General features: G+C 38.6%; 3 protein-coding genes across 4 annotated transcripts; all 3 read right to left on the bottom strand.

Moving 5' to 3' along the window:
- Positions 1-3: 3 nt before the first annotated feature.
- Positions 4-1251, bottom strand: LOC108602811 (UDP-xylose and UDP-N-acetylglucosamine transporter). 2 transcript variants are annotated; one of them, XM_017991041.1, is made up of 2 exons: positions 1082-1251; positions 4-1025 (listed from the first exon to the last, which is right to left on the bottom strand). In XM_017991041.1, the coding sequence occupies exon 2, from the start codon at positions 1000-1002 to the stop codon at positions 31-33; it is 972 nt and encodes a 323-aa protein (XP_017846530.1). In that variant the 5' UTR covers positions 1003-1025; positions 1082-1251; the 3' UTR covers positions 4-30. The 2 variants fall into 2 exon arrangements, with proteins under 2 accessions (XP_017846530.1, XP_017846529.1); XM_017991040.1 differs by having other exon boundaries at positions 4-1022.
- Positions 1252-1409: 158 nt separating this feature from the next.
- LOC108601515 lies at positions 1410-3050 on the bottom strand. Its single transcript, XM_017989414.1, has 2 exons — positions 2783-3050; positions 1410-2653 (listed from the first exon to the last, which is right to left on the bottom strand). The coding sequence occupies exons 1-2, from the start codon at positions 3048-3050 to the stop codon at positions 1410-1412; spliced, it is 1512 nt and encodes a 503-aa protein (XP_017844903.1).
- A 305-nt stretch (positions 3051-3355) lies between these two features.
- Positions 3356-13795, bottom strand: LOC108604468 (leishmanolysin-like peptidase). The gene is made up of 8 exons (XM_017993950.2): positions 12906-13795; positions 6761-6897; positions 5916-5946; positions 5775-5857; positions 5603-5714; positions 5143-5528; positions 4380-5086; positions 3356-4314 (listed from the first exon to the last, which is right to left on the bottom strand). The coding sequence occupies exons 1-8, from the start codon at positions 13002-13004 to the stop codon at positions 3860-3862; spliced, it is 2010 nt and encodes a 669-aa protein (XP_017849439.1). The 5' UTR covers positions 13005-13795; the 3' UTR covers positions 3356-3859.
- Positions 13796-15167: the final 1372 nt, after the last annotated feature.

Here is a 15167-nt window from a genome sequence, read left to right as displayed (position 1 = left end):
TAAATGCGTACTTAAATGTAAAACTTATGTTTATTTGTTCTTTACTTTTCGCTTAAAATTGAGTATATTTGTAAACATTAAAGTGCCAACAAAAACGAGCACTGTGCCCAACCAATGATATATGGTAAATGGATTGCGAAAGTAAATAATAGAAAATACTAAAGATATAAATTTGCGCAGAGTTAAGATGAGAGTAACTGTAAGCGAACTATATTCTGTAGTTAAGAAGTACACTGAGCTAATGCACAGATGTTGCATTAAAACATTACCTAACAGGTAAACTAGAAGTAGTGGCACTGCCAAGCCGCCAAGCCAATGGCATATATAGCGTTCACCTTGCAAAGCCAATGTCCAATGTGCCGAGATGTTGTCGTGCATAAATAAAAAAGCAGGCAGCGGCAACAGGTGTGTATAGTAAAGCGCCTCACGTGCATGTTTGCCATGCCGACGATACAACAGTTCCTGTGTGATGCCCATATATGAGGAGATGAAGAGCGCAAGCACTAATAGCAGCACTCCCACTAGCCACCAAACGAAATTCGATTCGTGTTGATTATCCTTTACACGCTCCACATCCTGACTTGAGCAGTAAGTGCATATAAATATGCCCACGCTTAGCATTAACACTGCCACATATTGTTCAAATTTGTAATGTCTATTGAGTATAATGCTACCAAGGCACATATTTGATATAAGCGAACCGCCACGTATGATCATGTGGAGCGTCATTGGAACATTTAGCTGGAACACATAATTGTTGATCACGCTCGTCACGAAGAACATGCCCACCAGCAAGCCATAATCTTTTAAACCTATCACACGCTTTGCTGCACCAAATTTGGCTGTGAAGATAAAACCTTCCAGTGCTATAAATGCAAATTGTGTAAAGGTTATAAGATTGCCAGCGCCGGGATCCAATTTCACTAATAGTTCCAGAAATACTACCGCAAAGCAACAGCCTATTAAAACGCTAGCTGTGGCAAGTATAGCAGTGAGTTTCATATTGAGGCGCTAGCATTGATCTCCTCATGAAAATAAATTCAGTTATTAATTTTCAGCTAAACATGGGATTCTCACTCACCTTTGCTGGCTTTGTCGCGACTGTCTTTTAGCCATCATATAAATAACAACAAACGCAACAGGTGTTTAACAGCAGCTTTGTTGGATGATACTCTATGTAACCAAATCGATAGACATGTCGATAAATTCATGTTGTGGAATGTGTTTGTCAAAAAATAATATTTAAAACGGTAAATTTTGGTGTGTTGACTTAACAGTTGCTTAACAGCACTAATATTTAAACATATCCGAGCATATCGATATCACAAAAGCTGTTAGTTGTTATTAGAGTTCGCGCTTAAAACGGTCGAGTGAGTTTCGAGCCAAAACTTTTTCTGGCGCGTCTTTTTTTATAGTGTTGAATTGTCTACATATCCAGCCCAAACACGAAAACGATATAGTAACAATTCGGAGATAAACAAACCCGTGCTTACAACTAAACCTATAGCGAAGGCTTTAATTAAGCCATAAAGATCCTCCATCGCTAAGCCGTGCTCCTGGCGTTGCATGATGACCTGCGCTTGTGGCTTGTAGTTTAGGCGTCCCGCTTCCTGCATATAATGGTAACTGTTGGAAATCCAGTGTTTGAATAAGCCGGATTCGCCTAATTGCAGCATAAATCTTTGTAAATGTACACGATGCGGTGAATCCTCGGGTATAACCAAAGCAAAAGGCACATGCTGATAATAGCAGATATCCTGTGAAAAGCGAAACAATGGTCTGGGCAAATGAGCTTGTTGCGCCGCATACAACAACCACTTGGAGTAGGTTACAGTATAGGCAAAGCTGGTGTTTAAAGAATTCCGCATTGCAATCAATTCGGACATTTTATCCGTGAGACGAAAAGCGCTCGCATATTTGGTGCGCATATCAAAGTCGAAATTGTTGTATTCAGCACGCAATCCAAAAATGTGCAATTTAGCATCTGATAAAGCTTGAAAACTATCGATTTGCCGTTCCGTGGGTGGCGCAATAAAAAGTGAGCTCAAGCTGCCGACAATAGTGCAAGTAAGCCACATAGCGAGCACCAGCCAGGCAAGTTTTAAGCGACGCCAACGTTCTTGCAACAGTAGATAAATGAGTCCCAGGAGCACCAGAAAACTTAAGGTTGCTACAGGCAGCAGCCAGCTGTAGAATGAAGGCACACTTATAAGCGACTCCAAGGGCAACATAGTGCACCAACCGGCCACCGTTGCTGGATAAGCATACTCATGATAACGCTCAGGATAACGTATCGCCAACGGTTGAACGCTTGCAGGTAAGTCCACAATGCCATCACGTGCTAAATCCAAGACTTGTATTTGCGTCAACGGCCTTAAGTGCTTAGGCTCTAAAGCAAGCTGCAAGTCAGCCTTGTGCTTGTGGCAAAACGCTGTTAACATCTGCCACACATACCCCAACATCCTCGCTGTTCCATGCTTATCGTAATAGAGTATAGTATTTGGTTCTGATAGATCGGGCAATGTTAACATTTTGTAGCCTTTTAGATTATAAGTTTTATCTTCAAACAAGTATTGGCCTTTCAATTCTACACTGTGTAGTTCATACGCCGGATAAGCGTCAAAGCTGTATATTCTATTTGTGTCCCCAAAGTCTGCAAATATCAATATTGCATTAAGCATATGTTTCTCCAAGCAATACTTAAATAGTCTATGTGCCAAGCCTGCATTTTCTTGCACAGTCAGTTCGAATAACAGCTTGGCGTGCCGCATATGTCGCATACTTGTTACCAAAGTTTTTAACAAATCCTGTCGATAAACAGCAGGCAAACATGCCAGAACCAGCAGTTCTTCATTCATCACTAGATTCAGTTGCGCAGTTTTAAATGTGCGCCATATTAGCGTAGGTATGGTGCTTCCAGCTATTGGCAGCCACTTTTCAATCTGACAGCTTTGATTTTCTTGCTCATTGGCAAAGTAGAAAATGCCACTAAAGTTATAGCGATATATGTGAGCGTACAGCTCCGCGTAGACTCCGTCACTAGCGTTCATTTCAAAGGCTTAAAGGCAACTAAGTCCAAATATATATTTAGAACATCATAAAAATAAACTTCTTCGCTTGTGTCGAAGTTCACTTACTAATGACAAAACTTTTACGCTAGACACTTACAATTCATGCAGACAAACATTGAACAAGTAAACGACTAGACCTAACACAAATAAAATCACTGAGTTAATCACACAACATAACACACATTTAAGTATTATACTAGGGCACAATCTTTTGCACAAATACATACAAATATATAAAAAATCGAATAAATATTTTTATATAATAAAATTTTTATTCACATTGCCAACTCATGTATATGGTTGGATGGTAGTAATCCGTAATTAAAAAATACTACATATATTTAGAAAATAATCTTAAATGCTTATAAGGCAGCAGCTAATGTTGTTGATTGGCCTGTAGCACGATAAATTTAGATAAACTAAGTGACAGGTATAAACAAATAAATAACAAAACAAATTATTTTTTTTAGTTGACAAAACAAAACGTTTGGGGCATAATCACAAAACGAACTTCACAAGCCTAACTTAAGTAGTACCTATGTAGAAAAATTTAAACAAAATTAGCAATTGCTTTGGAATGCGTAGTAAACAAAAAAGTTATAACTTAGGGCAAATAAACATTAGTAAAGATCACATATCGGTATGGTCCAATACAAATACGAGTATACACACATAAATATAGGTATAGAGTTATAGCTTATTAAATCTAGACATGTTGAGCATATTGTAGACGCATAATATACAAAAATTTCACTAAATCATAGAGTACACATATAAATTTGATCTGCTTAGTTGAGTTGACGCAACAACAACAATACAAATAAAGCAGTGCTTATTATGGCCACATCAAGACGCTCCGAACGCGCTCCACATGTGAGATTATCGCGTGGGTATTTGTTCAATGGATCAGGCTCCTCCCCAGGACGGCATTGCTTTCCCTGGCTGGCAAAATATGCGCCGCATAGTTCGTGACACGGCGGACACATGATAGCACCTTTATGCAGCCAGCCATGAGCTTCAATTCGTATGTAGAGCTTTTGTCGGGGAAATGAACATTTGTAGCTATAATTCCCAACAAGTATGTGCAGTCGTCCATCGTGGCAATTGTATTTGTAGCAGCCGCTGCCCCAATGTTGCCATTCCCGTGTCTGATGGCAGGAGAGCTCCTCCCACATGTTTTCGCTGTGATCAAAGCACTTGGAGCCGTGACCATAGCTCTCCAAAGCAAAGTTTTTCTCTGGCTCTGTAAATACAAACTGTAGGTTAGTAATTGCCTATACATATATACTCATTTGAAGGTGAACTTACTTGGGTTATTCTCCACAAATCGGCAGTGGGAGCCGCGCACAATTATGTTCTTGCTGCGCCAGGTAAACTCCTGTATGTAGGGGCAATGGTCTGCTAAGGATACTGAGCCGCCATAGTAGCCCTCTTCGCCGTCATCCACATTGTTGAGAGTGTCAAAGTTTTGATATGACTTGGGCAGCTCATAGTCATGCTTGATGAGATTACACAGTGCCACAGAGTTGCGATCATCTGTGCATTCCGTTTGCAACGGATCCTGCTTCACTTTTGAGCAGAACGGATGTATGGAGCGTCCCCGATTAGCATTCGCTTGTATCCAGTCTTTGCAGCTGCGCAGCACAAAATTACAACCCAAGCCTTTGCCCCAAGTCAGAGGGGTGGCCATGGAGTAGTTGGCACGATACCAGCCCGAGTCCTCCATTAGCGCCAAGGTAATGCGTGAAAATACTGGCGACTGTGTGTGTGTCCCCGTCATGGCCTCATTCTCCAAAATGCGCTTCTCCCAGTGTGTAAGAGCAGTGCCTTCGCCGCCCTGATCTTCCAGCTCTGCGCCCTCCAGTATGTCGCAATCGAAATGCGCACGCACTTCGCTCACCACGCGCGGAGTAACCATCATGTCCACCACCTTCTTGACATGACCACCGCGCACTGCCCAATTGCTGCGCTCCACTTTGCGTATGGTCTCATTGCTCCACTGGTGTATCTGCAATCTAGTAAAAGTGTGTAAGACAAAAATGTGCCAAAGACTTGAAGCTAAACTCGTTACTTTTCATTAAGGTAAGGCTTGCCGGTATCCGATTTGCGCGGGGTGCGCGGCTTGCCCTCATCGTCCCTGAAGAAAGCATAGAGACTAACAGAAAAGCCCAATGCGTGTAGAATTTCATGCTTTACAGTTGATATGAGTGTTTGCAGCTCTTGCGGCTTGGTACTGATGCTTTCGGGGCACAAATTGGCATGTCCAGCTATGGGACGATCCAGCAGCGCCTCCTGCTGACAATGCGCCGCATAAGCCACAGTCAAGCCTTTGAAACAGCGCTGAGTCTGTCGCGCCGAGACATAGAAAACAAAGTCGGCATTCTCGATTCCCTCACCGGGTTGGGTGTTGGTGTCGATGCGGCAATTTTGACCAGTGCTGTTGCACACACGACAAACCTATATATGGGAGGGTATAATTATTATGTCGGGCTCGTATCATAGCATAGATTTCTCTCTTCTCATGTACTTACATCCAGATGCTCGTTGGGCACTTGGACCTCGCCGCACATGGTGGTTGCCTTGCACTGATCAATGCAATAGGTGTGTCCATTTTTCACATACACCTGTGTGCTGTCGCACTTGCTGTTAGTTTAAAGAGTTTTAATTAACTTTGCTGTCGTTATGTCGTTTGATATTGCTTACCGATTGAGACGTATGACGCCCTTTGTTTCTCTAACCATCAATGCCTGTTCCCAGAACTGCACGGCTTCGGGTAACACTGTGTCCTGTTTAATACAATGTTTTAACTTAGGTAACTGCTTTAGTTGTTTACTGCGTACTTACGTTTATTAAGTTGAATTTCTCCTCCTCTAATCTGCAAGGCAATATAAAAAAATGATTATAAATTGTTGAGCAAAATTCTGTGAAGCATGACAGGATTTTTATAAGCTTAAGTTACTTCGGCAGAACTTTCAATTTATCCCAAGTCTAATTAAAAAGGCTCTTCAGTGCGCATTTTCATACCATTTATTCACTTGAGTGGGCAATTTTGTTGCATCTTGAAACAAAAATTTCCTGGAATTGACCTTGTTACAGTGCCACATTGGCATTGGTTACTGCTTTTGACCATTTTACTGCTGCTGCTGCGTAGCTTTAATGTTAAATCATAGCTCCAATCGTGACGCCATTACCACAACGCGCTTAACCTTAAAGATACCACAGTTGGCGTGGCGTTAATTTGAACAGCCAATTTTTTTGTAGTCGTAAGTGACTTACTCAACAACTCTCGAGGGGGGCCCATAGGCTAAAACGGCCTAACGGGGTTTGGACGCTTTAACTTGACATTCGGACAAGCCAAGCTTTAAGCCAGACTAAAGTGTTTTTTGTTGTGCGTTAAAGTCATCTTTAATGTCTGTGATTATGTCACTATTACTCTGACATTTGTAAGAGTTTTGTACAACACCCTTTTTCTATAAATGGTTAACCAACTTTTTTCAAAAAATACCAGATTCCAAATTCAATATTAATGTTGTGTTGTATTATATTACAGGGCTTTTAACATTTGCTTGTGCAATTTTGAAATAAAGTGTATCTGTTAGTCAAGTCAGTTGTAGTTTGAATTGCTTGCCTGCTATTAAAGCACAATTAATGGCAATTTTGTTGCAACGCTCAGCATTAGCTTCACTCACCTGTAAACCGATTCATCGTAGACCAACAGTATGCGTAGCGGTTGATTGGCGACAATGCTGCGCACGTGGCGTGCACCATGCCCGGCTGCATTACCATCATCTTCATGGCCCACATCAATGTGCACACCATGCACAACCTGCGAGCGAAAGAGAGAGAGATAGATTGAGTTAGCGCGATATAGAAATTAAGTTAAGTGTTTTGAAATGAAAGCGAAATTGTTGCTAACAATTAGATGACGACATTATATATACAAAGGCCAGACTAAAAGGCAATGCTGGTAATTGGCCTTTGTAAATTGCAAACAAATTAATTTTAAATTGCGCGCCAAATACAATAAAAAAATGTCCAGCTGTCGATTGAGACATACAAATGTCAATGATTTGGGCATTTTTGTTTAGACTCTTTTTCTGTTTTTTTTTTTTCAGTTTGTTTTGTTATTTGGGTTAGCCTTTGTTTTGGCCTTTCATTGTGCAATTTGTGCTCAATTATAGTGCAATTCAAGTTTAAAATTAGTGCAAATGCTTATCAATTATAATTTATTCAAAAGGGCAGCTAACATAGCAAAAACAAAGGGGCATAAATTCAAGTTAAACTCAATTGCTATTTAAAAATGTTGCTTGGGCGTAGATCGAAAGATTCTTGTTGTCTATAATGCTTTAAATATTTCATTAAAGCTTCATCCCATTGTAATGAGACTAGAGTGAGCCAATTTTCATTCCGCTTCGTGACTAATGATTGCCTTTATTATGGGTACACTGTTAAATGGCAATGTCGGACACCTGCGAGTCTTTAGTATATAATATATTCATATACCATGTTTGCTTCTCTAACAAAGACAACACAAGCAACAATTTATCTATATTTGTCTATATAGCAAAGGCAAAAGCAAAGAGGAAGGGGGAAGTGAAGTCTTGGGGAAGCTGTATACATCCATTAAGATAACACAGAAATAAACATTAGCAAGCCAAAGCTCTAAGTATTTGAAATTCGTGATGTTGCCACATTGACAATGATCAGCATTTATGCATGATCTTCAAGCGTCTAAAGCTCCACCCTGCTTCCCCCTCCGCTTGCAAATCCTTTGCAGCTTGTGAGAAAAACACTCACTACGAAGCATGAAGCTGCCACCGCCACCTGACGCACAACGAATTCAATGACAGGCGCCATTTGAGCTGTGTGGCATCTGCTGCAGCTTGAGGCAAGCTAAAGCCGCCGCGCTTTGCCAACAAAGCATTGCAAATTCATTGAACCATTGAGCTGCTGCTGCTGCAGCGAAATCTTTTTTAAGCTACGCAATAGATTGCGAAAATAATAAACAAAATGCATCGAGAGAATGTGCCAGATGTCACTAACAGATACACTATAGTCTGAGGCAATATATGTGGGCAATGCCAAACGCAACTATCGCTGTTTAAATTCTAAATGAATTATTTATTGTGAATTTGTTGTCAACTGCAAATGCATTGAAATTTAGAATTTGCAGCTTGCGTTCGTAAAAAGTCAATAGCAAAGTGTATGTTAATAAGCTTGTAATAAAAAGCTAAAGTTTTTGCTTTAGCACTTGCACGTTAAAATATTCATAGAATTCTCGAGGCAATGAAAATAAATGTAATAATTAAAACACTTGCAAATGCTATTTTTAAATATATAGTAAGTGCAAAACAAATTATAACGAATTATACAAGCTTTTAAATGCACCAATTATATGGCAACTAAGTATGTATGTAAGTACTTATTTCTTATTGTTAAATACAGCACATGTGATAAGAAAGAGTGTGAGCGGGAGGGCACTAAGGAGCGGAGCAGACGCTACACTTTCTAAGCACGACATGCTTATGCCTATGCTTATTCAATCTCTGATAAGACCAGACGTAATGCTCAACTGGCTTGCATACAAATACAAATAACAAACAGCAAACAGCAAACTTCGTACGTCTAACAAATTCGTTGGCTTAGTAGGTTAGCCTTAAAATGCGGCTCACAGTAGAAATGTTAATACGCTTGGCCGCCTTTAGCTTTAGGCGCCGGTCTGCATTTAATTCCCGTATATGCTTTTACGTAGAAACAGCCATAAATAGCGAACACGCTTCAAAACTCGATGCACGCATGTGCCAAGTGCTGGGCATCAATCAACCGAAAGCTGTCGAACAGTTGCGCATGCTAATTTCAGCAAGTGTATTGAATGAGCGTGAGAGCAGCCGCAAAAGATAAAGAGAGAGAGACAGCCGTTATGTTGAGGTAAATATTAAATGGCTGTCGTTCGACTGAAGTCGATCAGCTCAGTCAAAAACACTCACTTCGCTTTGCTTCCAAGCGTCAAGCGTCAAGCATAAACCTATTGCCATTTCATTCACGCCTATTTGTCAACAGGTTGTCTGTAAGCGCGCGCTCTTCCGCAAAGTCAATGCCGGTTAGATCAATAGCTCTTTTAAGCTTGGCTGCTTTATTGAGTGTTTGTGCTTTCACTTTCGTTGCTTGGCCTGCGCTCACACTCACGCTCACACTCACGCGCTCTCTCAGCTGTGACCGTGGCTGTTATTCTTGTTGTTGTTTGTGTTAGTAATACTAATTTGCTTTGCATGTGGCCTATGCTTAACGGTTCAAACACTTATACTTTCAAAATAGACAAACATATTAACATGCATAAGGCTATTATCTCTACTCTCTCTCTCTTTCTCTCTGTCTCATTGGCACACAATCTCTTTGTGACTTGTTACCTCATTAAGTGGACATGTTACTTAATTAAAATTCATCACAATCTACGTACCCACATGTTTGGTAGGAATGCAGCAATAGTTTGTTTATTAAGGCACAATGCTTAAAGTAGCAGAGATTAAAGTACAATATGTGCTTAACTGGTGTAAATTGGCTTCAATTGCTCAAGCACACGCACACACACACGCACACAATTACACCTACACACAAGCTTAAGTAAACTCATGCTGAGTAGTAGAGCATTTGCTCGGTCGGCAGCCGACAATCAACTTTGAGATTGATAAAAATAGATAGCGTGAGTGAGTCTTATCAGAAGCTACTTACTTCATATGCTCGCATAAATAATTCAAGGCCACTGCAGCTCAGCATATTAATCACTTCACCACACAGCGCTGCGCATTACCCAATTCTGTTGCCAATTTCAGCTTCATATTGACCCGACTCTGACTGTTTCACAAAGTATTGGCCATGTATCATAAACAGCAAAAGCGTTGCGGCTTTCAGCAAACTTGTTTCATTTTACAGCAGCTGTGTGCCTTTGTCTGTTTTTCTGTATCTATGAAATGTGAGTGAATGCACTATCATGAAGTTAGTAACTGCATTTATTGACTAATTTCATTCGTGCACTTGTTTACTTGTCGTATTCATTTACACAAACTTAATTAAAAACTAGAAAGCAGCCAACAACAACAACAGAAGGCATCTCAGTGCCCAAGCAAATCACACACCGGCGCACATAATGCACAGTGGGCCATAACAAGCAAATTTTGCGCATTTTTAAAATGAATAACAATTTACTAAAACTATGCAGATTAGTTTTGTATGAAATAGTGAAAGATTTTGATCAGATACATTTTAGGCGTTTCGATTTGGGTCAATGCAGCGTATTTAACATTAAAACATATATTCGTTTATTTCAAAGTATTTTTTCAGATTTTTTAGATTTTAGTCCTCAAATCTGTGTACCTTAGCACGCTTCACTTAAACGTTTTGGTAGAACTTAATACACTAATTGGCTGTCACCCTAGCAACTTGCTATTGTTGCTGCTCCTTTGCCTTCCCCTCTCTCTTTTTACTGAGTTGCGTCAACTTCGATTGATAAGCAAACAACTAGCGTTGTAAACTTATTGAAGCGCGTGTCGTTTTTGTAATGATGCAAACTATAAAATGCGAAAGCCACTTGCACATACATAAATACATGCAGACAAATGTACGTGCATGTATTTGCATTCATAATTGATAGCCGAAAAAGCCCTTTTACAACAATCAATCAAATCCCATTGGGGATTATGCAATAATTGAACACTGGCGGAGAAAAAAATGTTTACACAGACATTGTAGTTCAATGTGTGCGCTTGTGTTTATGTAAGCTTAAGCTTTAATTTAGCTTTATTGACAATTGCATTCACACGCAAATAGGCAACGTGACAAATATGTATTTCGATTTTCTACATTGCTCTCTGGACTGCAATCTATTTTGGGTTACACAATTAGGAATGGGGCTTGAGTCAAGTGCGGGAGGACAACCATCTCATGAGCATTAAATGTTGTGATTTACATAAGTTACTGTTATGGCTGACTCTCGAATATAAAGGCCAAGTAATTCCCCAACGCTCATGTCAGGATCGTTAGCTGTAGCCATACAATATATTTTATTCATATATATATTTGTTTTTGCATTTTAATTATTTCGTATTGCAAATGCTGAAATTAATTGCGCACGGTTAAAGCTCAAAGGCATCAGAGTTAATGGAAAAATATATGTATATATTTATATCTACATATGTATGCATACATAACTCAAGCGAATAATTTCGGCACGTCGAGTTAATAATACCTTATACAATCATAATGATTAAATCATAAACTTTTATATTTATGTTGCACTAAAATTGGGTAAAACAATTATCATGTTTGAAAAGTATTGCGAATTTATAGGTTTTCTGACATCCTGTAAGTCTAAATTATTTTGAATTAATTTTTTTTTTTTGTAGAGTATCTGCAAAGTTTTAGCTTGTTTCAGGGATAACAACATTCATTCATTGCCGGATTCTTTCACTTGAAAAATGATACACACGGTAATCAGAGAACAAATGATTTCGGTTTAAAATGCTGCCCATTCATTAATGTCATATATAGCGGACAGTTGCATACCAATTATGTAAACGATGCGAATTGTAGCTGACCTTTCAATGTGGATATGGCAATTATAAAAACAGTTAGAACAACAAGCGCCAGTTGGCCGTACTTAGTAACAAGTGGCGGACACCAACACTCCGGCTTAGCTCAATATTAATTTGAAAGAAAAAACCACTGTAATTATACTAGTCTCTGCTCAAACGCCCACCTGCCAAGCTTAAGGCTAACGTTGAGCAAGCAGAGAAGCCGTTACAGTTGCATGTGGGCCTGCTGCTCTGTATCTGAGTTTGAATCTTAATGTGCATATGATTAACTTGGCCAATGCAATGGCAATTGCGTCGTGAGAACAGCAACTTGAATCCGCGCCTGTCAGCTATGATAATTTCCTTTCGAAATCAATTCGCATGCTAGAACTGCACTTAAGACAGCAAGATGTGGTTAAGACTTGGCTTGACTTTGTTGCCCAAGTCTCAATGGGCTTTGTAACAATGAATACAGTTAGTAAAAGGCGTACTAACAGTTCAAAATCGAAATACTTTACGCCAGAGCAATCGATGCTTATATTAAATATAACGCGAATTGTAACTCTGTTTAAAAAAATTATGAATTTTATAATTTGAATATTTTTGTAATAATAACAAGTTCTGATTATTTTATTTTCAATATAAGAATACTTTTTATATCTTAGAACAATCTTATAAGTATTTTTTTTTTTTATCAAATTGCGTCTTGCTTGCTAAGCATATAATAATTGTTGCTTGATAATTAGTACGTTTCAAGGGCAATTCTAAGTAGCTTCAAGTTCAGTTTGCCGCTTATAAATATTCAATAAATTGTTTACGTTCCTTAGACGACAAATGTATATATATATTAGGGTAGGGATACCCTTTAAAACACGTAACATATACATATTTCAGTTTTCATAAAGTACTACTCATATGTATGCTATCTATGAAGCTAAACTATAATTGTGTTCAATCTGAAATTAATTATTTTCCATAATTCGATCATCTGTTTTTTGGAAAACAATAGCTTTAGATTTATTTGAAAATTACATACTATACATAAGCATAGCGCGTGAGCGAACACCTGTGGCTTTTTCGATTTCCGCAACGCAGACTTCCTTAACAATGAGCTTGAATGGAAATGACACACAGACACACACACACACACGCGCGTATTTATTCTTTGAAATGACAGCAATTACAAATTTCCTGTAAATTACCCAGCTACGCGCTCTGATGGGGAAAAATGTGCTATTTAAATATTTTATTCAATTGCTCTACTCACTTCATGTGCCTTGGGATGCTGGTGCTGGCAATTGTGACCCTTGACCATCAGTAAGCAGCAGCAGCAGCCACAAAGTAATACAATTAGTTTCAACAGCATCTTTGCGTGGGCGTTGGGTGGGTAGGGGCGTGGTCGCTAAGTAAGGCTCGTTACTAAGGAGTTGCGTAGGTTACGCGTTTTTTTTTAGAACACGTCTACACTTAATGGTCGCCGATATGCATGTTGTGATAATAGTTATTGTACTTGCACACACACACACACACACAAACACACACACACTCATAAACTAACATGCACAGACACGTTTAAAGCTAGCTGCATGCTTTATGCTATTTGCTTTCTTAGTTACTTGTTGTTATACTCATATTCTCAATTAACTTGAGAGCGCGCATAGCAAACCGGCTGGACAGCCCCGCTCTGCTGCTGTCCCTCGCTCTTTCACCCGCACTCACACACATACACTACATGCACAATGTTTTACAGCAAATTGGAATTGGAATTGGGGTTTTTGGCTTTGGTTTTGCTTTTTGGCGTGTTTGGTCTTTACTGGGTGCGTCCACCGCTAGCGTATATTAGCCCACAAAAGCCGCCAACACCAAAAGCAATAGCGACAGCAATTTAAATGTCAAATTCTCATGAACTGAAATTGACTGGGCTTGCAATTGTTAATGCATTTCGCGCAAATTCTAAATACTTTTCCTCAAGCATTTCTTATTGGCACAGAGCTCACAATTTGTTTTTATTTTTATCGAGGGTTGTTTTATTAGTCATATTCTTGTTACCATGCTCGCAAACGTTTTTTATGTAATTTACAAGTCATAATTTTTATTTGCTTAGATTTGTTTATTAATACGCGATTTGAGCGACACAACACGACCGCACGCTACGGCAACTTTTTTTATAATAACAATTTGTTTACAAAATTTCCTATAAGAGTCTGAGCAACAAAAAAGCGGCATCAACAATGTGCGAGCGAGAGAACCGATGTTCGAGGAGGGGAAGTGTGCACTGTAATGCCAATTTAGCTTTTTCCCCGATAAATCTAGACATTAAATGCTATTATGCGTTTAAAGTATATTACACTTTTCTAGGTATTAATGTATTAAAGAAATTATATCAACCAGTAATTACTCGCTCTTTGTACTGGTCTCTTTTCTCTTAGAAAACTAAAGACCAATGCTGCCAGTTATGTTATACCATTTTAAATACATTTTGTAGATACGATATATTTTTAGCTTTAAATCGAGCCGCCTATCGAGTTGAATAATTGTTAGCTGTTGTGCTCACTCCAAGAAGAGCAAAATAGAAGTTGCGTTATGTGTATCTCGCTCGCACTTATTGGATTTCTCTTGCTGGTCTTATATTTTTATAATAGTTGGCAACGCAACACGCTGGTAATTGGCAACAGTGAAGTATGAAGTACATTTTGCAACAATTTTAAAATAACATTTCTCACATTTTAAAATTTTTAAAATATGTAACAGCTCAACTGCTGTTTATGTAACTGCTCAAAAATAGCACTCGTCCAATATTCCTATCTAAATTTAATAATACATTCTTAAGTACATTTAATAATGAATCTCAGAAATGTCTTCGTATTTAATTGTTAAATTAATTAGTTTGATTAGTGGATGTTGTTAACATATAAAGAGATAATACCTGAAGTTCGTAGTAATCAAGCTAACATAGTTATTTTTTCACAAAAAAATCTCAAGTGCGTTGATAAAAAATAAGCGCAATAAAACAAGAGACTGTCTAAAAAACGGCCCCTTATCAATAACTAAGATAGATCGTAAAATGCTACAAGCTCAATGTTTTTTCCAAACATACATAGTTTGACTCTCTTCTTACTCTTCTTACCTTAATAAATAAATCACTTTTATTTTCAAAATTGAAGCGTCGCCGCTATCGCTTAGACAAAGTGTATGAAAAAGTAGGCTTCCCCCAACTTTAAGATCTTCTTGTCATGGTTGTGCTTCTCGCAGATGCATTGAGTTTACAAGTTAATTTAGGTTATCGTTAAATTGTTTGCCATTTAGAAATAAAGAAATAACTGATAAGAGTTTGCGGAATAAATTTTATGTTAGACAGTTAGTTAATTAAAATTGTATTGTCAATATCACAGCATGTATCGTGGTTCTTTTGTGACATGTAGATACTCTTCTTACGTAAAAAATTAATCCATTTTTAATTTTCAAAATTAAAGTGTCGCTGCCGCCGAATTACTGCTGCGCTGATATGTGTGTTTGCTGCTATCCCTTA

This window comes from Drosophila busckii, chromosome 3R (assembly GCF_011750605.1).
Source record: "Drosophila busckii strain San Diego stock center, stock number 13000-0081.31 chromosome 3R, ASM1175060v1, whole genome shotgun sequence".
In the NCBI taxonomy this organism is placed as follows: Eukaryota; Metazoa; Arthropoda; class Insecta; order Diptera; family Drosophilidae; genus Drosophila; species Drosophila busckii.
The sequence above is the reverse complement of the archived record's forward strand: the minus strand, read 5'-3'. Positions and strand labels throughout refer to the sequence as shown.

Coding starts and splice junctions, on each gene's coding strand:
- LOC108601515 (XM_017989414.1), bottom strand. CDS start 3,050: ATGAACGCTAGTGACGGAGTCTACGCGGAGCTGTACGCTCACATATAT. Junction 2,654..2,782: donor GTTAAAAACTTTGGTAACAA/GTATGCGACATA, acceptor TGATATTTGCAG/ACTTTGGGGACACAAATAGA.
- LOC108602811 (XM_017991041.1), bottom strand. CDS start 1,002: ATGAAACTCACTGCTATACTTGCCACAGCTAGCGTTTTAATAGGCTGT.
- LOC108604468 (XM_017993950.2), bottom strand. CDS start 13,004: ATGCTGTTGAAACTAATTGTATTACTTTGTGGCTGCTGCTGCTGCTTA. Junction 5,858..5,915: donor AGAAATTCAACTTAATAAAC/GTAAGTACGCAG, acceptor TGTATTAAACAG/GACACAGTGTTACCCGAAGC. Junction 4,315..4,379: donor ATTTGTGGAGAATAACCCAA/GTAAGTTCACCT, acceptor TTGTATTTACAG/AGCCAGAGAAAAACTTTGCT.